General features: G+C 41.1%; 1 protein-coding gene across 8 annotated transcripts in view; it reads right to left on the bottom strand.

The window, feature by feature from the left end:
• The window catches only part of ADGRB2 (adhesion G protein-coupled receptor B2), a 571,730-nt gene that overhangs the window by 159,416 nt on the left and 386,670 nt on the right, over window positions 1–25,644 (bottom strand). For all 8 annotated transcript variants that reach the window (XM_056556966.1, XM_056556965.1, XM_056556968.1 and 5 more), the window contains one exon: window positions 21,447–21,611. In XM_056556966.1, coding sequence (XP_056412941.1) covers window positions 21,447–21,611 — 165 coding nt within the window. The remainder of the gene's footprint in view (window positions 1–21,446; window positions 21,612–25,644) is intronic.

Here is a 25,644-nt window from a genome sequence, read left to right as displayed (position 1 = left end):
GAAAAGCAAATTTTGCTGAATTGGTTTTTGGGGGGCATGTCCAGGACATGCCAGGACAGCTGTCCATGGTTCCAGGACAGCAAAAAAAAAAACCACATGGCATACTATTTTGAAAACTACACCCCTCAAGGCACGTAACAAGGGGTCCAGTGATCCTTAACACCCCACAGGTGTTTCACGACTTTTCGTTAAAGTTGGATGTGTAAATTATTATTTTTTCACTAAAATGCTAGTTTTCCCTCAAATAGGACAAAATGCCCCCCAAAATTTGTAACCCCATTTCTTCTGAGTATGGAAATATCCCCTGTGTGGACGTCAAGTGCTCTGCTGGCGAACTACAATGATCAGAAGAAAAGAAGCGCCATTGAGCTTTTTGAAAGAGAATTTGTTTGGAATGGAAATCGGGGGCCATGTGCATTTACAAAGCTCCCCGTAGTGCCAGAACAGTGGACCCCATGACATGTGACCCCATTTTGGAAACTACACCCCTCACAGAATTTAATAAGGGGTGCAATGAGTATTTACACCCCACTGGCATTTGACAGATCTTTGGAACAGTGGGCTGTGCAAATTGTGTAAAATTTTTCATTTTCACGGATCACTGTTCCAAAAATCTGTCAGACACCTGTGGGGGGTAAATGCTCACTGCTCCCCTTATTACATTACATGAGGGTTGTAGTTTCCAAAATGGGGTCACATGTGGGGGGGGGGGTTCTGGCACTATGGGGGCTTTGTAAACACACGTGGCTTTCAATTCTGGACACATTTTCTCTTCAAAATCCCAATGGCGCTCCTTCTCTTCTGAGCATTGTAATTCGCCCACAGAGCACTTTAAATCCACATATGGGGTATGTTCTTACTCAGAAGAAATGTGGTTAAAAATTTTGGGGGCTTTATTTCCGATTTTCCCTTGTGAAAATGAAAAATTTAGGGTAACAACAGCATTTTTGTGAAAAATGTTTTTTTTTTTTTTCATTTTCCCATCCAACTTTAATGAAAATTCGTCAAACACCTGTGGGGTGTTAAGGCTCACTATACCCCTTGTTACATTCCGTGAGGGGTGTAGTTTCCAAAATGGGGTCAGATGTGGGTATTTATTTTTTTTTTCGTTTATGTCAGAACCGCTGTAAAATCAGCCACCCCTGTGCAAATCACCAATTTAGGCCTCAAATGTACATAGTGAACTCTCACTCCTGAGCCTTGTTGCACCCGCAGAGCTTTTTACATCCACATATGGGGTATTTCCGTATTGCGCATTTGAGGACTACAAAGGGATTGCATAGGGGTGGACATAGGGGTATTCTACGCCAGTGATGCCCAAACAGGGTGCATCCAGCTGTTGCTAAACTCCCAGCATGCCTGGACAGCCAGTGGTTGTCCGGAAATGCTGGGAGTTGTTGTTTTGCAACAGCTGGAGGCTCCGTTTTGTAAACACTGCTATACAATACGTTTTTCATTTTTATTGGGGGGACAGTGTAAGGGGGTGTATATGTAGTCTTTAATTTTGTGTTAGTGTCGTGTAGTTTAGCGTTTTTAGGGTACATTTGCACTGGCGGGTTACGGTGAGTTTCCTGCTAGGAGTTTGCGCTGCCGCGAAAAATTCGCCGCAGCTCAAACTTCACGCAGGAAACTTACTGTAAACCCGCCAGTGTGAATGTACCCTGTACCCATGATGCAGTCAGTGGTTCACATGTTGTACTTCTTTTTACGAACTTTAGTGAATGCCAAATACCTCATACAGGGTAAACCACACAAAACCTGCTGTTTTGAAGTTGCTCTGACTAGATAGCCATCACAATGTGGCACTTGTCAGAGTTGCTCAGATCCTTATAGATGCCCATATTTCTTGCTTTCAACACATCAGCTTCAAGAACTGACTGTTCATTTGCTGCCTTATATATCCCACCTCACAAGCATAATTGTCACAAGTTTATCAATTCCATTTATTTTTTTAATGTTATGAGTGATCGGTTTATGTATTATAAATTATGATGGTTTTATGTACTCATACAAATATGTATTACATGATATATTATACTTAGTGCTAATAGGAGATGCAATTGTGGCAAGTATATGGGCCACTAAAGAGAACATTACTAATTCATTCTAATCTATACTGCATGATGGTTAAATCAAAGGTTGGTCTTTAATAATAAGTGAATGAATGTTCATGTCACACTACATGACGTACTGTATGAGCTTGTTTGACAGACATTAACACATATTCTCTTTCTTTACTTATGTGCAGAGAAAATGGAACATTTTGGTACAGTGTATTACTTGGCTGCACATTACTGCCAAATGATCACATCCTTAATTGGAGCGATGATGTGAGTGTCGGTACACTGTTCTCAGATGTAATACATTAACTTGGCAGATTTGGTGTTAAACTGTTACCTCATCGGAGCAAATTTACATGGCAGTATAATGGTGATAAGCTAGATTGGGTGAGAATAATGTGCAGTGTTTATAGGGTGTGAAAACAGGAGTCCCCAATGCATAGAGTAATGTGTGCACTGTAATGGTCATAATTATTCACCATTTACTTACTAATTACACATCAATTATTATGTCAAGTTTTGCACAGTTAACAAAGAAACTTTCAAAATAAGCTAGATATCCAGACACACTATTTTGTTGAGCAAACATTTATAAACTGAGCCTGAAAACATCAGACTACTTGTTGTAGGTGCATTACATAAAGCAAGCAATTAGCTATAAGTAAAGCAAAGCAAGACAAATGGAACAACAGCATCCTCTGGCCCCTGTCTCAGTTATATCAAGTCAAATGGACATACAGTCATGGCTGTAAATGTTGGCAGCCCTGAAATCTTTCAAGAAAATGAAGTATTTCTCACAGAAAAGGATTGCAGTAACACATGTTTTGCTATACACATGTTTATTCTCTTTGTGTGTGTCACGTCTGGGCAGGGGAGGAGTGCACACTATTATCGCCCACTCCCCTGTTCTTGCCTACTTACATACCTGCCCTAGACGACAGGTCTGTTACCACGGTGACAATCCCTTCCAAAATAAGTGAGGGACAGTCAAAAAGTTAAAACAATAAACTACAAAAAAATGGGGATGACGCATTTCGGGAGGTGCCCTCCCTTCCTCAGGTCAGGGATCCTGATCTGAGGAAGGGAGGGCACCTCCCGAAACACGTCATCGCCATTTTTTTATTTTCTTTGATTCAATAAAAGTGGTTCCACTGTGAACCTTTTAAAAAATATATCCAGTCCATTTCCTTCATTTCCAAGGAAGCCGCAGCGCCATCTCTAAAGGTATTTTTTCTCAAGCTTCTCCTCCAAAAGGTCAGGAAAGGCTAGAAGTACACGAATAACAGAAAACAAACCTAAACACGAACACACAAAAATATGTAGTCAGAGGGCCGAGTCTAAACCTGGAGAGCACGAAATACAGTAACAGAGTATCAAAGGGAAGTCAAAAGCCAAGCCAAAAGTCATAAAACCAGAATAAACAGAATGAGTACAGAGATAGCTAGGTAAGTTAATAAGAACTATCACAAGCAGAGAATGAGTGAAAATGGCCTCCTTATATATGCCTGAGCTGCAACCAGGAGGACTCTAATTGGCTCAGCAATTTAAACCACACCCAGAAGCACAGAGGCATCGTCCCAGCAACCAAAACAAACAACAGGGCTAGAAATTATTAACCCTATGGGTTCTGGCAGAACCAGTTATCACATTGTGTATTGGAACTAAACCAAAAAAGGGAGGGAAAAAAAGCAAACTGGACATAATGTCACACCAAACTCCAAAAATGGGCTGGACAAAATTATTGCCACCCTTTCAAAATTGTGGAAAACTAAGATTGTTTTAAGCATGTGATACTCCTTTAAATTCACTTGCGGCAAGTAACAGGTCTGAGCAATATAAAAATCACACCTGAAAGCAGATAAAATGGAGAGAAGTTCACTTAGTCTTTGCATTGTCTGTCTGTGTGTGCCACACTAAGCATGAACAACAGAAAGAGGAGAAGAGAACTGTCTGAGGACTTGAGAACCAAAATTGTAGAAACATATCAACAATCCCAAGGTTACAAGTCCATCTCCAGAGATCTAGATTTACCTTTGTCCACAGTGCGCAACATTATCAAGAAGTTTGGAACCTATGGCACTGAAGTTAATCTCCCTGTGCGTGGACAGAAGAGAAACATTTTGAAAGGTGCCAACACAGGATAGTCCAGATGGTGGATAAGCAGCCCCAAACAAGTTCCAAAGATATTCAAGCTGTCCTGCAGGCTCAGGGAGCATCAGTGTCGGCACGAACTATCCGTCAACATTTAAATGAAATTAAACGCTATTGCAGGAGACCCAGGAGAACCCACTTCTGACACAGAGACATAAAAAATCAAGACTACATTTTGCCAAAATGAATTTGAACAAGCCAAAATCCTTCTGGGAAAACGTCTTGTGGACAGATGAGACCAAGTTAGAGCTTGTTGGTAAAGCACATCATTCTACTGTTTACTGAAAAACGGAATGAGGCCTACAAAGAAAAGAACACAGTACCCACAGTGAAATATGGCGGAGGTTCCATGATGTTTTGGGGTTGTTTTGCTGCCTCTGGCACTTGGTGCCTTGAATGTGTGCAAGGCATCATGAAATCTGAGGATTACCAACGGATTTTGGGTTGCACTGTACAGCCCAGTGTCAGAAAACTGGGTTTACGTTCGAGATCTTGGGTCTTCCAGTAGGACAATGACCCCAAACATACGTCAAAAAGCACCCAGAAATGGATGGCAACAAAGCGCTGGAGAGTTCTGAAGTGGCCAGCAATGAGTCCAGATCTAAATCCCATTGAACACCTGTGGAGGAATCTTAAAATTGCTGTTGGGTAAAGGCCCTTCCAATAAGAGAGACCTGGAGCAGTTTGCAAAGGAAGAGTGGTCCAACATTCTGGCTGAGGGGTGCAAGGAGCTTATTGATGGTTATAGGAATCGACTGATTTCAGCTATTTTTTCCAAAGGGTGTGCAACCAAATATTAAGTTAAGGATGCCAATAATTTTGTCCAGCCCATTTTTGGAGTTTGGTGTGACATTATGTCCAATTTGCTTTTTTTCCTCCCTTTTTTTGGTTTAGTTCCAATACACACAAAGGGAATAAACATGTGTATAGCAAAACATGCTTTACTGCAATCCTTTTCTGTGAGAAATACTTAATTTTCCTGAAAATTTTCAGGGATGCGGCCATGACTGTAACTGATAAAGGATAGTGTTAGGGCCCAACAAAATAAAAAAGTAGCAATGAACTCACCCTTCTTGAAGGCTTCTTGCTTTTATTGAGGAACTGTGCTGTACATCTTATTCAAGGCATTGAGCATACAGAGTCCTCATACAGGTATAGCGGTGCAGCGGGAGGGTAGTGGCATAGGGGGGGGGGGGGGGGGTGGGGGAGTGTGAAGAGACTACAGCTGTTTCACTGACGCTTCTTCCGGAAGACCTTAATCTATCTTCACACTCCCCTCCACGCCACTACCCTCCCCTTGCACCGCTATACCTGTATGAGGACTCTGTATGCTCGATGCCTTGAATAAGATGTACAGCCCAGTTCCTCAATAAAAGTAAGAAGCCTTCAAGAAGGGTGAGTGCATTGCTACTTTTTTCTTTGTTGGATTCTATACATGACCCTTTATACGAGCAGTAGCACCGCCAGCTTAATAGCGGATATCCACAGCAGGGATTGAATTCTGCAGTACATAACCCTTGCAGTCCCAGGTGCACTATTACCTTTTTATGGTTGATTGTTTACTGTTAGGACCACTGACACATATTTTGCATTCTGGCAAGCACTGACAACTCATTTCAATTATATAATTTGCTCGACTCAGATAACGTCCAGGTTTTTGCCAACAAGTCTAGGTTTTGGAAAAATGTTTTTTTTTTTGTCTTGTGAGATCAAAGGGGGGATTTATGAGGGTCTGTATCTAGCATATACAAAGTCTTACATTTTTACACAAAGCAATTGGTTTGAGCATCATTTTGTCACTCTTTACTAATCTGTGCCACTCTCACCAAGTGGAAATGGTGTAACTCTAAATGGTTGTGGATTTGAGCAAAGGGGCCATAGCCACCCCAGTTCCCCAAATTTACCCCAATTTACATCTGCTAGCAGGCGTTAAATATAGTGGAAATCCATAGCAGCTTCTATCTGCTCTAGATTTACGAGGCTGCTGCACGGGCAGCCTCAGATATGTCTCGATTTTTCAAGGATAAATCCTGGGCAATGCAACACTGGAGGGTGTTTACTGAAAACTGCATGAAACGCCAGTCTTTCCCCCATAATGTTTAAAGAGAACCTGTCCGCTCTCCTGACATACAGTATCTGTTTTAGTACTTTCAGTCCCCATACAATAACAGTTGTGGAGCATATTTTTTAGCATCTTTAATGGTCCATTTCCTTTGTTAGGCTAGGTTTGCATCATGTTTTTGGCCTCCATGTAGCTTTAACGCTGGGAAATAGAGGCTGTGACAGATGCCTAATAGTGGTTTCTGTCACCCATAAGCTAAAATGTTATCGGTTTAATAAATATGTTTTTGAAATGTTGCTGAGGTATAGAATATTAGTCTACTATACTATTCCATACCAATGTATACCAGCCAGATGGAGGCCAAAAAGAGGCACAGTTGGCCTCTGTATGACAATGTACCCCTCTGAACATGTTTCACATGTATGTCAGGATCTTTCTTATATACTGAATAAAGGGCAACACATGATGTGAACAGATACCTATTTCTTCTGATACTTCAGAGCTATCATGGTTCTGTTACAAATGGTTGAATCTCCAACCATTAGCTAAACTGGGACTACTGGTATTGAGGAACCACAGGTATCCACTACAAATTAAAGGCTATTTCCATTGTGGTTTCCCAGTAAAAGCAAGGCCTCCCAGCATTACGATTGCCCACTCTCTCAGCCTGGATTCACGACAACTGAAAACCGTACTGGGAATGTATCTATCTATAAAACAATGGCATGTGATAAACCTATCTCCATTTGGTATGCCAAAGGTCAGGTTTGCAACACAGTAGTGACAAAAAAGTGACATTTACAAAGTTCTTATAAAAGCTCTTAGTTAACATCAATATAGACCTGAAGTAAGAAAGGAGCCAGAGGTCTTTTAACAAAAAAGGTGACAAATCTGAATGAAAGGCTCAACATTTGCATAAATGTCATAAATGTCATGCACTTGGTGAATGGTCTATTCATATTCATATTCTGTCATTTGACTAATGTGTAGTGTGCCTGAGAGCAGCTTATAAAACATCTAATACTCTCCAGTAAACGCATCTTGTTGATGTATATGTTTTGCTCTACTCTATTTATATAGCAAATTGTGTATTACCGATGACTGACCCATCGTCTGGCTATAATAATACATTGGCTATAATAATAATGTACCACAAATATCTCGCAACTTAAATCTACAACATGATGTTATGTGCATAAAATTCCCATTTTCCATTATTCAGTGGAGGAGAATTGGTTTCTATGGTTCATCTGCCATGCATTCCCTGAAAATAGTAACAATAAAAAACATTGGCTATATGAATGTCTCAAAGCACACAGAGGCAGTATAGAGGGACATGGAGTCCCAGTAGCCCTGTCTTGCAGAGCCATAAGCACTCCTGACGCACTGTAGTGTTTTATACAATGTTTCCTCTGGAAGCAATATTTTTGGGGGTGAATACCTCCATAATAGAGCCTGTGGGGGAACCATGAAACTATATGACACAAACAGGGAAGTTATCAGTTATACAAATAGCACATTGTATGTTACGCTCCTATAGTAACACTGATCTGACCCATTGTATGAACATATTAAAAATAAGACACCACCAATTACATTTAGCTAAAAACAACTAATAAAACAAATAATACTTAGTAAATGATGTATCTTATAAAAAAAAAATATATATATATATATATATATATATATATATATATATATATATGCAAATCAAAAAATGTTGCAGTATCTTGTAATACCTTTTTTATTGGACTAACAGCATTTTGTAGAGACAAGCTTTCGGGATTTCTCCCTTTATCAAGTCTAAAGCAAATCTAAGCTCACAAGTAGAAGACACAGGTTACATCTCACAAATATGCAGGGGTTAAGACATTAGATGTGGAGAATTCACACTAAGATGGGCCATAAATTGTCCTGTTATGGGAACATCGACTAAATAGATAAGGATGAGAAAAAAGGGGAGGGAGGGGGGAGCAGGGGATAGATTGTAATTAAGCAGGACAAAGTGAGATGCAAAAGAGAATCCAGTACAGTACAGGTTATAAGAGAATCCAGAATAGCACAGGTTACAGTGACCCCCCGACCTACGATGGCCCCGACATAGGATCATTTCAACATACGATGGCCTCTCAGAGGCCATCTCATGTTGAAGGCAGCATCAACATACGATGCGGTCGGGGCCATCACATAAATGGCTATCCGGCAATGCAGACTGCTTCAGCTGCCAAGGATAGCCGTTTACGGTTCCCCGTGTGGTCCGCTGACAATCACTAACCTGTCCTCGGGGCTCCGGTGCGTCCTCTTCGGGATCCCCTGCATCGTCGGCGCTCTCCATCATCGTCATTACGTCGCTGCGCATGCCGTCCCGTCATCCAGTTGGAGCAGTGTGCGTAGCAACATGATGGCGGTGACAGAGAGCGAGGATGCCGGGGAAGCAGAGGCCTTGCTGGAGTGTCGGGGACGCCCCAGGAACGCGGCAACAGCGATGGAAGGCGACATCCAGGGCAGCGGTGACGAGCGGTGACGGTCCAGAGCGGCGGGGAAACGTGAGTATAACCTCCAATACCAGTGGTCTTCAACCTGCGGACCTCCAGATGTTGCAAAACTACAACATACAATGGTTTTAACAAACGATGGTTCATTTGGAATGGATTACCATCGCATGTTGAGGGACCACTGTATAAGAAATTTTGATAATGAGATAAAAAGCTCAAATCCACATTGAGTCCCCTGTTTTTGGAATAAAAAAAACAGTATCATTTTAGCTTCAAATGTCTTTCTCTCTTGTGTGTTTTTGAAATTCTCTCTACAAAATTCTGTAGTGAATTCTCCACATCTATTGTCTTAACCCCTGCATATTTGTGAGATGTAACCTGTGCCTTCTGCTTGTGAGCTTTAATTTAGTTTGGAGTTGATAAAGGGAGGAATCCCGAAAGCTTGTCTCAACAAAATGCTGTTAGTCCAATAAAAAAGGTATTACAAGATACTGCAACATTTTATGATTTGCATCTGCATCACTGGACTAATACGGCTACTCAAATTTACTTAAAAAAAAAAGAAAAAAAAAATATATATATATAGATCAATGTAGGCAGCAAACCAAAATGAGTGCAAAATTCAAGTGTTTATTCCAGGGATAGGTGACAACGTTTCGGCGATCTCACACCGCCATTTTCAACTTGAAAATGGCGGTGTGAGATCGCCGAAACGTTGTCACCTATCTCTGGAATAAACACTTGAATTTTGCACTAATTTTGGTGTGCTGCCTACATTGATCTATATTTACTGCGGACCGGAGCACCGAGGTTCTAGGGCGTGCACCCGACCTTACTCTTCTCAGGAGGTGCCGCTTTCATTTGGATTGTATATATATATATATATATATATATATATATATATATGTCTCTTACATCTATATGTGTAAGCTGAGATAACATGCACCCAGTAACCCAGTCTATGCTCACATTGTAGAAAGACATTTTATAAAGAAAACCATGAATGTCTTGACAACAATGATATTAACACCATAAAATAATAAAGGAAAACAAATGGATAAAAAATCGCGAACCTGTGCATCTCAGGACATAAAAAGCCTTTCAAAGTTTATTAGCCATATGTTCTAGTTATATCGCATTTCTGAGAAAAAAAATCCTTCATCAGATAAATACGGGATAATACATCAGAAATATGATATAGTTCTTCTTTTGACCACCATTTTACCATTTGTAAAGCAAATTAATTTACAAAAAAAAATATGAGCCCCTTTGCAAACACTTTGCTTTACTGAACCAGTTGTACCATATTCCAGAACAGAATTCACAGCTGCGCTGGCTTCAGAGCTGAAATCTTTGTGATACTTTGGGCATGTCTGGCAGTCTGTATGGAAGTTTCTAAACGCAATTCATAGAATTGTGAAATGCAGCTCGAAACCATAATATAAGCCATAACCCAGGGTAACAGGGTAAAGGCAAAAAAAAATAATAAAATTGAACATCTAAAATTGTAAACATGAAACTTGAATTTGTTTACAAAATACTTTATGTATTTACAAAAGTGACTTCATAGCATTTATAATGTATATACAGCATATTTATTAAAACCATTGCCAACAATTTTCTTTACATTTACCTCTGGATGGTTGTTGCTACCTGGTATATGTGATCCCACTGCCATGTATTCTGCAGACACTCCTTCTCTTACTTGCCCAAGTGCCCTATATATATATGTACTAGCTAGGAGTTGCACATTGACCTCAAACTTTTGCTTTTTTTTATTTTCAAGGAATGTACTCAAGCACCCAAGTGCAAGAAAAAGTGCAAAGCATGTTCATGAGGCTGGTAACTATCATCTAGCCCCTCTAAATGACAGCGCACCTTTCAGGTTCAAAGTCCCCCATCGCCTAAGCTTAGAAAGGACCAACAATGCTTCCAGTATGCACCTGGGCATTAACCCAAGTTTTAACCAGGGAGCCAATAAGTTGGCATCCCTGTCTAAGCAGGGACTGATTAATAGAGTGACACACAACATGCAAATGTGGCACAGTGACAAATAATTTAAATAAAAAAATAAATGAATGCAGTGTATAACTGCCTGGATTTATAAAAAATTCTCTGACCCTAGCCAGAAAAACAGAAATAAAGAAGTGAGTGCCAAAGGGGAGAGTCTGTAGTGCCTGTGCCAACACTCATTGGAAACCACCACCCACTAAGACAAGGCACTTCAGGGTCACCACTTCCCAAGACACAAAGTATCACAGCTGTTCACCCCCTGGCACAAAGACCAGACCCGTAGGGAACAGGTGTCATCAAGGCAGCTGTTGGGCTGGTCACAGAACCAGTCCCAGAATGCCCTGGTACACCTGCCCCCTTAATTGCTTCTCAGTGGCTGGACTAGACCACTTATAAGAACAGATACAATACTTGATATTAGACAAAAGGTCGAGAAGCGATTGACCTCAGACACAACATAAGGACTACATGTCCTGTTCACAAAGAATAATACTCTATACATGACTGGAATAACCATTTCTTCACCTGGACTGTTGTAAGTTGTTGATAAGAACAGGGGCATAACTATAGAGGTAGCAGAGGTAGCAGTCGCACTGGGGCCCTGGTGCCTAAGGGGGCACCAAAACACATCAGCCCCATAAAAGACCAGTATTATAACTGGCACATGGGGCGCTGTTGCAGATTTTGCATCTGGGCCCAGAAGCTATAAGCTATGCCTCTGGATAAGAATCAACCCTTGCAGATGTACCCTTTTGGATGTTGCACCTTGAGATTGATATGAATCTTGGACAGTCTGAGTGTAGTTGCCAACAATCTTACTTCTACCAACTGCAAGGAACAATTGTCATTGCTAATTCCATTATATTTATCATCTATGTTGGAAATATTCAAGGTCTCCTGGCCATTTTATTACTTTCCAATTTTTTTCTCCATCTGTTTTCTCTTCTGCTCACGGCTATTAAAACATACATTTTCCTTTAAATGGTAACTCTCATTAAAACTTATTTTTGCAGCTGCACTCCTTATGGTAAATAAAAAATGTTTCTAAAAAAAAAATTAAGTTTTCTATGCTTTATTTATTGAGCACATTTTCCCCCATCTCATACATAGACTTTGGAGCAAAGCCCAAACACAGGAAGTGCAGCCTGGAGTGCTGGGGGGGGGGGGGGGGGTGTCCAACCAACAGCATATGGCAGTTATGTGTGAGAGGAGCTATGATTGGATGAGGCTGGACACACCCCCCTCAGCACTCCAGGTGGCACTTTCTGTGTTTGGGCTTCGGTCCTAAGTCTGTGTATAAGATGGGGGAAAATATGCTCTAGAGCTTTTTTAAGCACAAGTAAAACATAGAAAACTTCATTTTTTTAAACAAAGTATATAAGAAATATTTTTTATTTACCATAAGGAGTGCAATAGCAAAAATGTGTTTTAATGAGAGTTACCCTTTAATTCTTTTAAATTCTGATATACAATATTTTTTTGCAAACTCAGGGTCCAGGAATTTTCATCCAGATATCTTTGAAGGAAAAATGCAGTCCAGTCTGCGGTAACAATAACCCAGATTTGTCAATCAGCATGCAAGAAAAAATGTATCTGAATTGCCCATAAGAACCAATTACATCTTTTTTTTTTATTAGAACTTTTATTAGAGCTTTTTAGGATATAAAAGCTGAGCTGTCATTGGTTGTTAGGGGGAATTTGGACACTTTTTTTCTTGCATGCAGACCAATCTCTGGCTATCACTGTGTCCAAGACAAAAGCTAGACTGCGAAGAGGATAGACCTCCATTCCATCCTCCATTGCCATCTTATTCTAATGATCACATTTAAAAGCAGTGGTGTGAGGTCGGTGGAACATCTGAAGCTGGACCTCTGGCTTGTACCTCTGTTGGTTTGTATAGACACTGTTTGACACCCTGGGCATGGTATGTTGTGATATCCAATTTTACTTGAGATATAGAATGAATCACTATGTGCCATTCTACTAATCTGATGATCTGTCCATGCAGAGGTTTACCTCAGTGTAGCCGTTCATCTTTCAACCACTGGTACACGCAACGTTCAACAGTGCTGACATCAAGTTGTGGCAGGTGGTAATAACTAGCATGTGCGCAAACAGTAGGCATTGCACAATCATATTGTACTGACTTGATCTGATTTATGAGGTTTCATGTGGCTAAAAAGAAACGTTTTATCTGGTTTCTATCCCATCATAGCCCCTCCAACATGCCACAGATTGAATTTAGGCACTTAAAAATTTGCAGATCTTAGCAACACTTTCTCTTTCCTAGATCTAAGTAACCTTATTGCTTGTCTTTCTTGGGGTTACTTTTTCATTGTTTAGGTGTGTATTATTGTGAGTATCAATTAAAGGGTAGCTCCCACCATCCTATATATTTTTTTTCTGTCCCTGCCTATTGCCAATCTATCCCTAACCCCCTCCCTGCTTTTAATTTTTCTTTTTATTATATTAAAAATAACTTTTTGTCTGCCTGGCAGTGTGCTCGCTACCAGGCAGAATTCCCCAGCAGGCACCACGTCACTGATGCCTGCTGGGGACAACACTATCGCCCTTAGTGTATCAACACAGGGTGCCTCCAGCTGTTTCACCACTACAACTCCCAGCTTGCCCTGACATCTATTGGCTGTCAGGGCATGCTGGGAGTTGTAGTAGTGAAACAGCTGGAGGCACCCTGTGTAGGTAGATAAACTATAAGTTAGTGCCATGCGGCGCTATGGTGCAAGCCCGTTCCCTCCGTCAGACCCCCATACCCCGTTCCCTCCATCACCCCGTTCCCTCCATCACAAACCCCCCCGCCCGCATATCCCGTTCCCTCCATCACAAACCCCCCGCCCCGCATACACTGTTCCCTCCATTCTGATACCTGCAGAGTCCGGCAGCGGGCGTGCAGGGACAGCAGCGGCGACGACATGTGCAGGAGGAGTGGCCTCCCAGCCAGTGGCCGGGAGCCAATGCGCTCGCTGCCGCCTGTCTGATTGACAGGCATGGAGCGAGAGCAGCCTAAATGAAAAAGGACTGATTGCCAGGCCAAAATCAGTCCTTTTTCAGGTGTGATGTCACGCCAGGCTGCAGCCGGCCACTAGGAGGGTGACCCCTGGTGGCCGGTTTTTAAACGTAAATTTCACCCTGATAATCCCAAAAAAAAAATTGTGGCAATATATTAGACATAAGTACTACAACATATCAAAAAATAAAGTTGGTAACAGTGCCCATTTAAGTATATTTCATAATTTTATTCATTAAAACCTCTGCCCATTCAAAACTAAGGAGTCTAGAGGTGGCCCTATCGAGTGATTGACAATGATCTCCGTGTGCACACCTATACCCCTAAGGCTGTCAAGGACCGATCAATGCCCAGAATCAGCAGAGAGTTAAATGAATAAATAACTAGTTATACTGAATCTTTTTCTACAAAACTTATATATTAATCTGTTCAGCTTCTCCATCTCTATTACAGATTGCCTGCAGATTAGACTACATTTTTAACTTGACAGGTTCCTTTGATGTCTGAATATCCTAATGGGAGGAATAATATTCCATGCTCGTGATTTTTCTATTACAATATACATTTGCAACAAAGGGAATTTTTTTTTAAAGGAAATGTGTTACTTGGGTGTTACAGTTTATTTGTCAGCCATACTGGAGACAGTCCATGAGAAGACATCTTGCTGGTGTAATTCCCTTGCAATTGGTTTGCTTTTCTATGTCACTACTGAATTAACCCCTTAAGGACTCAGCCCATTTTGGCCTTAAGGACTCAGACAATTTAATTTTTACGTTTTCATTTTTTCCTCCTCGCCTTCTAAAAATCATAACTCTTTTATATTTTCATCCACAGACTAGTATGAGGGCTTGTTTTTTGCGCGACCAGTTGTCCTTTGTAATGACATCACTCATTATATCATAAAATGTATGGCGCAACCAAAAAACACAATTTTTGTGGGGAAATTAAAACGAAAAACGCAATTTTGCTAATTTTGGAAGGTTTTGTTTTCACGCCGTACAATTTATGGTAAAAATGACGTGTTTTCTTTATTCTGAGGGTCAATATGATTAAAATGATATCCATTATTACATACTTTTATATTATTGTTGCGCTTAAAAAAAATCACAAACTTTTTAACCAAATTAGTACGTTTATGATCCCTTTATTTTGATGACCTCTAACTCTTTTATTTTTCCGTATAAGCGGCGGTATGGGGGCTCATTTTTTGCGCCATGATCTGTACTTTTTTTGATACCACATTTGCATATAAAAAACTTTTAATTAATTTTTCATAATTTTTTTTTAATAAAATGTATTAAAAAAGTAGGAATTTTGGATTTTTTTTTTTCGTTCACGCCGTTCACCATACGGGATCATTAACATTTTATTTTAATAGTTCGGACATTTACGCACGCGGCGATACCAAATCTGTCTCTAAAAAACTTTTTTTACGCTTTTTGGGGGTAAAATAGGAAAAAACGCACGTTTTACTTTTTTATTGGGGGAGGGGATTTTTCCCTTTTTTTTACTTTTACTTTTATATTTTTCTACAATTTTTTAACACTTGAATAGTCCCCATAGAGGACTATTCATAGCAATACCATGATTGCTAATACTGATCTGTTCTATGTATAGGACATAGAACAGATCAGTATTATCGGTCATCTCCTGCTCTGGTCTGCTCGATCACAGACCAGAGCAGGAGACGCCGGGAGCCGGACGGAGGAAGGAGAGGGGACCTCCGTGCGGCGTTATGAATGATCGGATCCCCGCAGCAGCGCTGCGGGCGATCCGATCATTCATTCAAATCGCGCACTGCCGCAGATGCCGGGATCTGTATTGATCCTGGCACCTGAGGGGTTAATGGCGGACGCCCGCGAGATCGCGGGCGTCGGCCATTGCCGGCAGGTCCCTGGCTGCGATCAGCAGCTGGGATCAGCCGCGCATGACACGGGCATCGCTCAGATGCCCGCGGTTATGCACAGGACGTAAATGTACGTCCTGGTGCGTTAAGTACCACCTCACCAGGACGTACATTTACGTCCTGCGTCCTTAAGGGGTTAAAGGGGTACTCCGGTGGGGAAAAAAAAAATGAAATGAACTGGTGCCAGAAAGTTAAACAGATTTGTAAATTACTTCTATTTAAAAATGTTAATCCTTTGAGTACTTATCAGTAGTGTTGAGCGCGAATATTCCAAATGCAAATTTTTACTGCGAATATCGACAGTTCGCGATTTCGAAAATATTTAAAATATATATTAGTAATGATGAATATTTGTTTTTTCTTCTTTGCGAATATGCAAATATGCGAATTTGCAAATATTTGTGAATATGCAAATATTCGTGATTATAGGCACTTCCAGTCAGAGGACACTGATCCCTTCCTTCTTTTAGGAGAAATATATAATTGCTCATGCGCACTATGCGAATTTCATTAGGAATTTTCGCATGGAAAAAAAGAGAATGAACATAGCGAATATGCGAGATTCGCAAACATAAGACAAATATTCGTCCATATAGTCGCGGAATATCGCAAATTCAAATATGGCCCCTGCCACTCATGACTACTTATCAGCTGTTGTATACTACAGAGGAAGTTAATTTCTTTTTGAATTTCTTTTCAGTTTGAGCACAGTGCTCTCTGCTGACACCTCTGTCCATGCCAGGAACTGCCAGAGCAGGATATGTTTGCTATGGGCATTTGCTCCTGCTCTGGACAGTTCCTGACATGTACAGAGGTGTCAGCAGAGAGCACTGTGGTCAGACTGGAAAGAAATTCAAAAAGAAAAGCTCCTGTGGAGCATACAACAGCTGATAAGTACTGGAAGGATTAAGATTTTTAAATAGAAGTAATTTACAAATCTGCTTAACTCTCTGGCACCAGTTGATATAAAATAAATAAATAAAGTAAATGTTTTCCACTGCAGTACCCCTTTAACCTCTTAAGGACGCAGGGCATACCTGTACGCACTGCGCCCGATTCCGGTGTTTAAAACGGAGTCACGCCGTGACCCTGCATCACACCGGGTCAGTCCCGGCTGCAATTCATAGCCGGGACCCTGGGCTAATAGCGCTCGGCACTGATCGTTGTGCAGCGCACTATTAACCCATCACACGCAGCGATCAAAGTTGATCGCCACGTCGAAAATGAAAGTTGCGATGTCCCGATCAGCTAGGACGTGAGCAGAGGCCCCCTTGCTCGGTCGCGTCCAATCGGAGTTTGATTGCTCCAATCCTGAGCTACAGGCTTGAGCAATCAACCCCCTATTACGCTGATCCATGCAAAGCTATGGCTTTGCAGGGATCAGGGTAAAAGATTAGTGTGTGCAGTGTTATAGCCCCCTATGGGAGCTATAGAACTGCAAAACAAAAGTGAAAAAAAAAAGTTAATAAATGTCATTTAACCCTTTCCTTAATAAAAGTTTGGATCACCCCTCTTTTCCCATAAAAAAAATAAAACTGTGTAAATAAAAATAAAAATAAACATATGTGGTATCGCCACGTGGATAAATGTCCGAATTATAAAAATATATAGTTAATTAAACCACACGGTCAATGGCGTACACGCAAAAAAATTCCAAAGTCCAAAATAGTGTATTTTTGGTCACTTTTTATATCATAAAAAAATGAATAAAAAGTGATCAAAAAGTCCAATCAATGCAAAAATGGTACCGATAAAAAATTCAGAACACGGCGCAAAAAAATTAGCCCTCATACCGGCCCGGTATAAAAAAGTTATAGAGGTCAGAAGATGACAATTTTAAACTTATACATTTTCCTGCATGTAGTTATGATTTTTTTTCAGAAGTACGACAAAATCCAACCTACATAAATCATTTTAACCGTATGGACCTACAGAATAAAAAGAAGGTGTCATTTTACCGAAAAATGCACTGCGTAGAAACGGAAGCCCCCAAAAATTTACAAAATTACATTTTGTCTTCAATTTTGTCGCCCAATTAATTTTTTTTCCGTTTTGCCGTGGATTTTTTGGTAAAAAATGACTAATGTCACTGCAAAGTAGAATTTGTGTAGCAAAAAATAAGCCATCATATGGAATTTTATGTGCAAAATTGAAAGCGTTATGATTTTTAGAAGGTGATGAGGAAAAAATGAAAATGCAAAAACGGAAAAACGCTGAGTCCTTAAGAGGTTAAAAGAAATCCTGAAATCCTGCATTTTTCTTTCTGGATGCTACATTATATCTCTAGTCCTGCATATTTCACTCTAGCATCCATATCATCACAGGCAGAATTACAGTAAGACTTATTTATAGATAATACAGGAACCATCAGAGCTCACTCTCTTCCCCTCCCCATACACTTACCTCTGTACAGGTCACAGAGCATGCTTTTTAAAAGTCTTTTAAAAGTAGCTCTGGCAAAATGAGTGCCCCATAATAATGAAGGGAAAGTACAATAAAAAATTTTTTTTTTAAACTATAATCAAAAAATAAAAATAGATAAGAAGAAAAGTGATGTATCACTATCTTGTTTTAATAAGTAAATAATATAGGAGCAGCAGATGGCACACGCTCCACGCATTATCTATGGGAGCACTGGAGATTGGAGATACCCAAGTTATGTACTCCATGCAGCAGGTAGTGATGGGGTGCCATTCTGGAAATTGTGTGCAGGGAGGTTTTGGGGGATTTGTCCTAGTGATCAGTAAAGGCTTTATGTCTTGTCTGAACTTGAAGCCTGTGCTTTACAGGGACCACAGATCACCATGTCTATTGGTACACCTGCCCACTACTATGAAATGGTGAAGGTACATTTTTCAAGGACTGAAAGTTGTTGCTGGAATGCTCCAACAGTGTCCAGAATGGCATTTTGCCCCTGTAGCTGTGTGTTCTGATGGCCACTAGAGGAAGGGGAAGTCTATAAAAAGTATTTCTGTTTGGGTGCCATTAACCCCTTAAGGACCCATGACATGTGCGTATGTCTCCGCAGCCTGGGCTTTAAGGACCCATGACGTATGAGTACGTCATGGTGTTTTCCGGTCTCTGCCGCTCACCGGGCAGAGATCGGAACGGCATGCCTGCTGAAATCCTTCAGCAGGCATGCCGTGCAAATGCCGAGAGGGGTCCCGGGGCCCCCCCCATGTTGGCGATCGCAGAAAATCGCATGTCAATTCAGACATGCGATTTTCTCCTATTCCGGGCTGATCGGGTCTCTGGTGACCCGATCACCCGGAAAATTGTGATGATCGGAGCTGTCAGTGACAGCCCTGATCATCTTGCAGGGTAGGAGTGAAGTCACAATGCTGCGATCTCCTCCTATCCCCTGCCATTAGTCAGAATTGATTCAGACCAATGGCAGAGCAGGACAGTGGGTTGCCATGGCAACCCTCCGTTCTGGCCACCCCTGGATGTCGAGGGGATCGTGGGAAGAAGATGGAGGCCGGGTACCTTACCTGAAGATGCCTGGGAACAGCTGATCGTCGCTGGAGACTGCTGGATCCTTGCTCAGGTAGGGAAGCGACGGTGGGGGGGATTGAAAGTGAAAGTAAAGTGATCTTTACTGTGGCAGCCACTAGGAAGGCCAAACTGCTACTCCCAGCATGCCCAAGCATGCAAGCTGTTACAGTGGTGCCCAAACGGTAGCCCTCCAGATGTTGCCAAACTACAACTCTCAGCATGCCTAGACTGCCCAGGCATGCTGGGAGTTGTAGTTCTGTAACATCTGACCCTTCAGATTTAGCAATTTTCATGACATTTTTGAAAATTGCTGCTCTACTTTGAAGCCCTCAAAAAGTAAAAATATGTCGATTTTATGATGTCACAAGTAGAGAGCTTCAAAGTTAGAAAAATGCTGAATTTTCTAAATTTTCATGAAATTTGGGGATTTTTCACCAAAAAAGGATGCAAGTAACGCTGAAAATTTACCACCAAAATAAAGTAGAATATGTCCCGAAAAAACAGTCTCAGAATCAGAATGATAATTAAAAGCATCCCAGAGTGAATAATGTTTAAAGTGACAGTGGTCAGATGTTCAAAAAATGACCGGGTTCTAAGGTGTAAAATGGCTGGGTCCTTAATGGGTTAAAAGGGAATTCCAGGAAAAAACTTTTATATTAAAAAATCTTAATCCTTTTTGTACTTATGAGTTGCTGAAGTTGAGTTGTTCTTTTCTGTCTAAGTGCTCTCTGATGACACGTGTCTCGGGAACCACCCAGTTTAGAAGCAAATCCCCATAGCAAACCTCTTCTACTCTGTGCAGTTCCCGAGACAAGCAGAGATGTCAGCAGAGAGCACTGTTGCCAGACAGAAATAAACAACTCAACTTCAACAGCTGATAATTATTGAAAGGATTAAGATTTTTTAATAGAAGCAATTTACAAATCTGTTTAACTTTCTGGAGCCAGTTGATATAAAAAAAAAGTTTTTTTCCTGGAATACCCCTTTAAGAGGTTGTGAACCAGCAGTAGTGAAGCAGAGCAGTGACTTTTGTTGAACTGCAGTTCAGTAGCAGTGTCAAAATTAGGGGACAAAGTGTATCAGGGATCACTGAAATGTAGGCCTGGAAAGCATATGGGGATTGTTGGCAGCTGAGGGATTCCTGGAAGGTTGAGCCTGAGTGAAGCAGGTGCCCCATCTTGCTCAGCCTTGAATCTGTTTGGTATGTAAGTCAGGTAAGGCTTCTTTCCCACTGCCGTTGCGCCCCGTTAAGAATGTCTGTCAAATTCTCTTTTATTTTATTTTTTTGAGTTTCACGGCCGTCATTTTGATGGGCAAAATGGGCAACAGCGGGTCCCGATGGACCCTATTATAGTCAATGGGGTCCATCAGGTGCAGCTGTTTTTCAGGGGGAGTAGCAAGAGAAATAGTGCAAGCAGCATTTTTTCTACCCCTATTTTCCCCGGCAGCCCCGAAAGTCACACTACTGTGTAACAATGGTGAAAAGGGCCTTAGAAAGAGAAACCCCTCTGGGAAGCCTGATCCTTAGCTTAAGAAATCATTGAGAAACAACTGCAAGGCAAAGGCGCCCATTGCAGCCTGAGCCTAAACTGTTAGATAATGGGTCCAGCCACCAAGTTGATGTGGACTATTCTAACGGGGAGTTTGTGGAAGAATGCATCATGCCATACTCAGATCCTGAGGATAAAGCGACACTGCTCGGAAGAGACCGGGATCTTAAAACTGTTGAAGAAACTGAGGCAGACTTTACGCCACTGAATTATAGAGCTGAATTCAGCTCAGAAATTTAGCTCAGAAATTCCGGTAGAAGAAAAGCGATGTATCACTATCTTGTTTTAATAAGTAAATAATATAGGTTATACCGCGCCTTTATCTAGGGGCTCCTACCTGTAGAGCATGAATTTCCTTTGGTGCTTTGAAGTATCAAACCAAAACATGAAAGTTAACGGATGGAAGACTAAGCAAGATACACTTTGATACTGATCTGTCTAGCCTGCAAGAATAACTTATATATAATAACTTATAGTCTTTGTGATTGGGTTTTCCTAAACCACCCACCTAAAGTGTGCCAGTTAACTGTTTGTGCAATGTAAATTATAGAAGAAAACACATTATTGTTACATTTATACCCTCACTTCCACCACAGAAACATACTGTACTGCTGGGAAATTAGAGAAAATGGTGCAATAGATTATGTTTGTTTATGCATTCTGTAAAAGAATAAAAGAACAGTGTATACCAGGGCAAGTAGCTGTGTTGTTGCAAGTCCGTGTTTCTCTCAATGGACCGCTGCACAGTGTCCCATAAGGAGAAGATACACAGGAGCGGGTGCGTACTTGAGTGCCTTGACCACATGTTATCGAGCAAACTCCCCATTGTGACCATCCTTCAGCAGCAGGGTCTCCTGAAAGAGAAAGGAGGAAATGCAGGGTTAACTGTTGGCAGAGTGATGTACTTCACCTCTATAATTTCGTCTTTGTTAAGTATGACATTTGTCGATTAATAATAAGGTACATTCCAGTACATTTCCGGTGGAAATGTTTTATTTATTTTTTTAAATAAACTGGTGCCAGAAAGTTAAACAGATTTGTAAATTACTTCTATTAAAACAAATCTTAATCCTTCCAGTACTTATTAGGAGCTGTATATTACAGAGGAAATTATTTTCTTTTTGAATTTCTTTTCTGTCTGTCCGCAGTGCTCTTTGCTGACACCACTGTCCGTGTCAGGAACTGTCCAGAGCAGCATAGGTTTGCTATGGGGATTTTCTCCTACTCTGGACAATTCCTGACATGGACAGAGGTGTCAGCAGAGAGCACTGTGGCCAGACAGAAAAGATATTCAAAAAATAAAATAATTTCCTCTGTAGTATACAGCTGCTTATAAGTACTGGAGGGATTAAGATTTTTTAATAGAAGTAATTTACAAATCTGTTTAAATGGGCACTGTCACCAACTTTATTTTTTGATATGTTGTAGTACTTATGTACTACAACACATCTCTAATATACTTTTATAATTTTTTTTTCATTAAAAAGGTTTAATTTACATTTAAAAACCGGCTACTGAAAAAGGACTGATTTTGGAGTGGCAATCAGTCCTTTTTCAGTTAGGCTGCACTCGCTCCCTGCCTGTCAATCAGACAGGCGGGAGCGAGCGCATTGGCTCCCCGGCCACTGGCTGGGAGGCCACTCCTCCCGCACATCGTTGCCGCCGCTGTCCCTGCACACCCGCTGCCGGACTCTGCAGTAACTGCAAGTGTAATGAGGGAACGGGGTATGCGGGGTGGGGGGGAGGAGGGAACGGGCTAGTGCCGTAGCGGGGGGGGGGGGGGGGGTTAACGAGCTAGCAAAAAAAAAATTATAGGATGGTGGGAGCTACCCTTTAACTTTCTTGAGCTAGCTGACTTACAAAACACCTAAAAAAAATTTTTTACCACCGGAGTACCCCTTTACTCTTTTTTTCTGTATTATTTCCCTAACTATGAAGTATTTTGCTAAGGCCAACATTTTGTCGCTGGTAGATTTTATGCTACGTCTATCTCAATTAGCCAGGCTGACAATCTGCTTTATTCTTTCCTCATCTTTGTGCAGCCCCCAGAAAGTCTGAACAGCCTTATAGTGACAATACACACAAATGTGAAGTAATCGAATTGCCAGTCGGGAATACCATAGGAGAATCATAAAACAACGGCTGAGAGTTTGCCAAGAGTTAGACAATGGCTAAATCCCCTCCTTCTGTGGGTGGAATATATTCATTTTCCAAGAATAGAAATGTGTTGCAGAGGCGCACACACAAACAAACACACACACAGAACACACAAAGCTCTGACATAAGGGCATTATTAGCAGCCACATAAATATTCATATAAGCAGGCTCCCTTTCTCTACTCAGATGCTTTCTGTCATAAGCGTCCTTGGACTTCATCAATCTCCAGCCGAATAGTAGAAGTGGACTCATAAATCAGAGGGGCTGGGACCACTTTGTGCTGGAATCACAACCAGGAAAATGCTGAATAAATAAGTATAAACCATAGAATAAATAGATCCTTGTCCTCCCCTCGCAGTCAGCCTCATAGCCTTCCGGGGAAAATAGGTAAACACATAAATTCTACAAATGATTTAGAATATAAGGACAGGCACTTGGTAAGAGAAAGAAGGCTCAATTTATATGTAACATTCCCAGTTGCGTCACAAGACCGCTAAGAGACAAGCCAGAAATGGGTATTTCCCCTGTCTACTTATCTGGGGAATAATACAGGTGCCAAACATAAAGCTGAAAACAAATAATGGGAGTGTGAAAGCTTTCGTGTTGTACCCCTCGGGTATACAATGTGGCAGGCCATTTTTTAGAAGGCAAAATTGGAGAGCATGAGAAGCTTTGAAAACCTAAAGAGATGATTCTCATGAAACCTCTGGAGCTACACCATCTACTACTCACGTAATGTTTGCTGCTTGAATACAGTAGAAAGTAACAATTTATCACAATGTATCATTATTCTTAGTGGGCTGATTTCTGAATAAATAAGCCAATTTGTTTCTGTAAACCAGTAGTGTTGAGCATGAATATTGGTAATGCAAATTTTTATCGCAAATATGGGCACTTCATGATTTTGCGAATATTTAGAATATAGTCCTATATATTCGTAATGATCAATATTCGTTTTTCTTTTTTTTTTCACTTGCAAATTTTTAGGCTGATTTTTATGCGTATTTTCCATGCAAATAGGGGTCTATCACATGGGTCTATCATGTGGGTTTTGTTTTTTTTTGTCTTTTACATGAACATTTTTATGCAAATTTTCCATGTGAATTTTCACATGGAAAAAAAGTGAATGAACACAGAAAATATGCAAATTTCGCATAGGACAAATAATCATCATTATATTTGCGAAATATCGTGAATTCGAATATGGCCCCTGCTGCTCATCACTATAAACCAGTTAATATCCAGAAAATTACCATTAAAAATAATGAATCATGATACTCAGATAAGAGTATCGGCTCTGAAATAGTCAAAATGTAGTTCCTGTTTGTACATTAAAGTTAGTAGAGACATAAATATACGCACTTTAGAACCTAATCGCAGAGGGTACAACTTCTGGGTTCCCTTGTAATCTCCAGAACAGGACCCCAGCTTTCCCTGCTGCATGGAGCAGCAGATGGCACACACTCCATGCATTATCTATGGGAGCATTGGAGACACCCAAGTTATGTACTCCATGCAGCAGGTAGTGCCGGGGTGCCATTCAGGAAATTGTGAGCAGGGAGGTTTTGGGGGATTTGTCCCAGCGATCAGTGAACGCTTTATGTCTTGTCTGAACTTGAAGCCTGTGCTTTACAGGGACCACAGATCACTATGTCTGATGGTACACCTGCCCACTGCTATGAAGTGGTGGTGGGAACTAGAGATGAGCAAACTTTTGAAAAATTCAATTCAGCCGATTCGCCACATTTTTCGAAAAAATCTGGTTTGATCCGAATTTATTTGCGGCAAATCTATATTAAAAACAGCTATTTCTGAACTACAGAGAGCCTCAATAGGGGTGTAGAACACTTTTGTTTTGTTCTAACACGCATATGGAGTGTGCTGGGGTAGTGAAATAATACTGTTATTCAATATGACATGCAGATTACAGGCATCACTTTTAGAATCACTGCCACAGAGCGGCACAATGACAGAGCCTGGGGGTGGCATCAGTATGAAAAGACCATATATTGACTGAATGACACAGCGTGGAGGTGTTGGCAGCATGAGGAGACCATATAGTGGCTAAATGACATAGCTTGGATGTGGTTGAAGCATGAAGAGACCATATAGTGGCTGAATGACACAGTGTGGAAGTGTTGGCAGCAGGAAGAGATCCATATGGTGGCTTAATGACACAGCCTGGAGGTGGCTGCATCAGGAGTAGACCCTATAGTGGCTGAATGACACAGCCTGGAGTTGGCTGAAGCATGAGGAGACCATGGTGTATGAATGGCATATAGTGTCTGTCACTATGCAAACAAGTGAACATGCATCGTGCGATTTGTGCAAGTGACTCGGAGAGACTCCCTGCTCCCTGCCTCCATCTCCACTGCATCTTCCTTATAACCCTCTAGCTCCTCTGGCTGCTCTTGCTTCTCCACTTCTGTCAGATTACTAGAAAAACTGCCCATTAGAAAAACCTAAACTGTGCTCCACCTCCTCCAGTTCAGCCCCCACAGGGCTCATGTGGCCGTGAGTTATAGGCGCCACGTCTCCAGTGCCCTGCCCAGCGATCGTTTCCAACATATATTGTAAGAAATGAAGCAGTGGAATGACATCGTTCATCCTGGCAATTTACTAATAATGTGGCTTCCTCAAATTGCCTGAGCAAACGGCCAGTGTCACATATGAGCTGCCACTAGTTCACATTGAAGTTACACAGGGGTGTACCCCTATCCGCTTGGATCA

This window comes from Hyla sarda, chromosome 2 (assembly GCF_029499605.1).
Source record: "Hyla sarda isolate aHylSar1 chromosome 2, aHylSar1.hap1, whole genome shotgun sequence".
Classification (NCBI taxonomy): domain Eukaryota; kingdom Metazoa; phylum Chordata; class Amphibia; order Anura; family Hylidae; genus Hyla; species Hyla sarda.
This window is presented reverse-complemented; position numbering and strand designations above follow the sequence as displayed.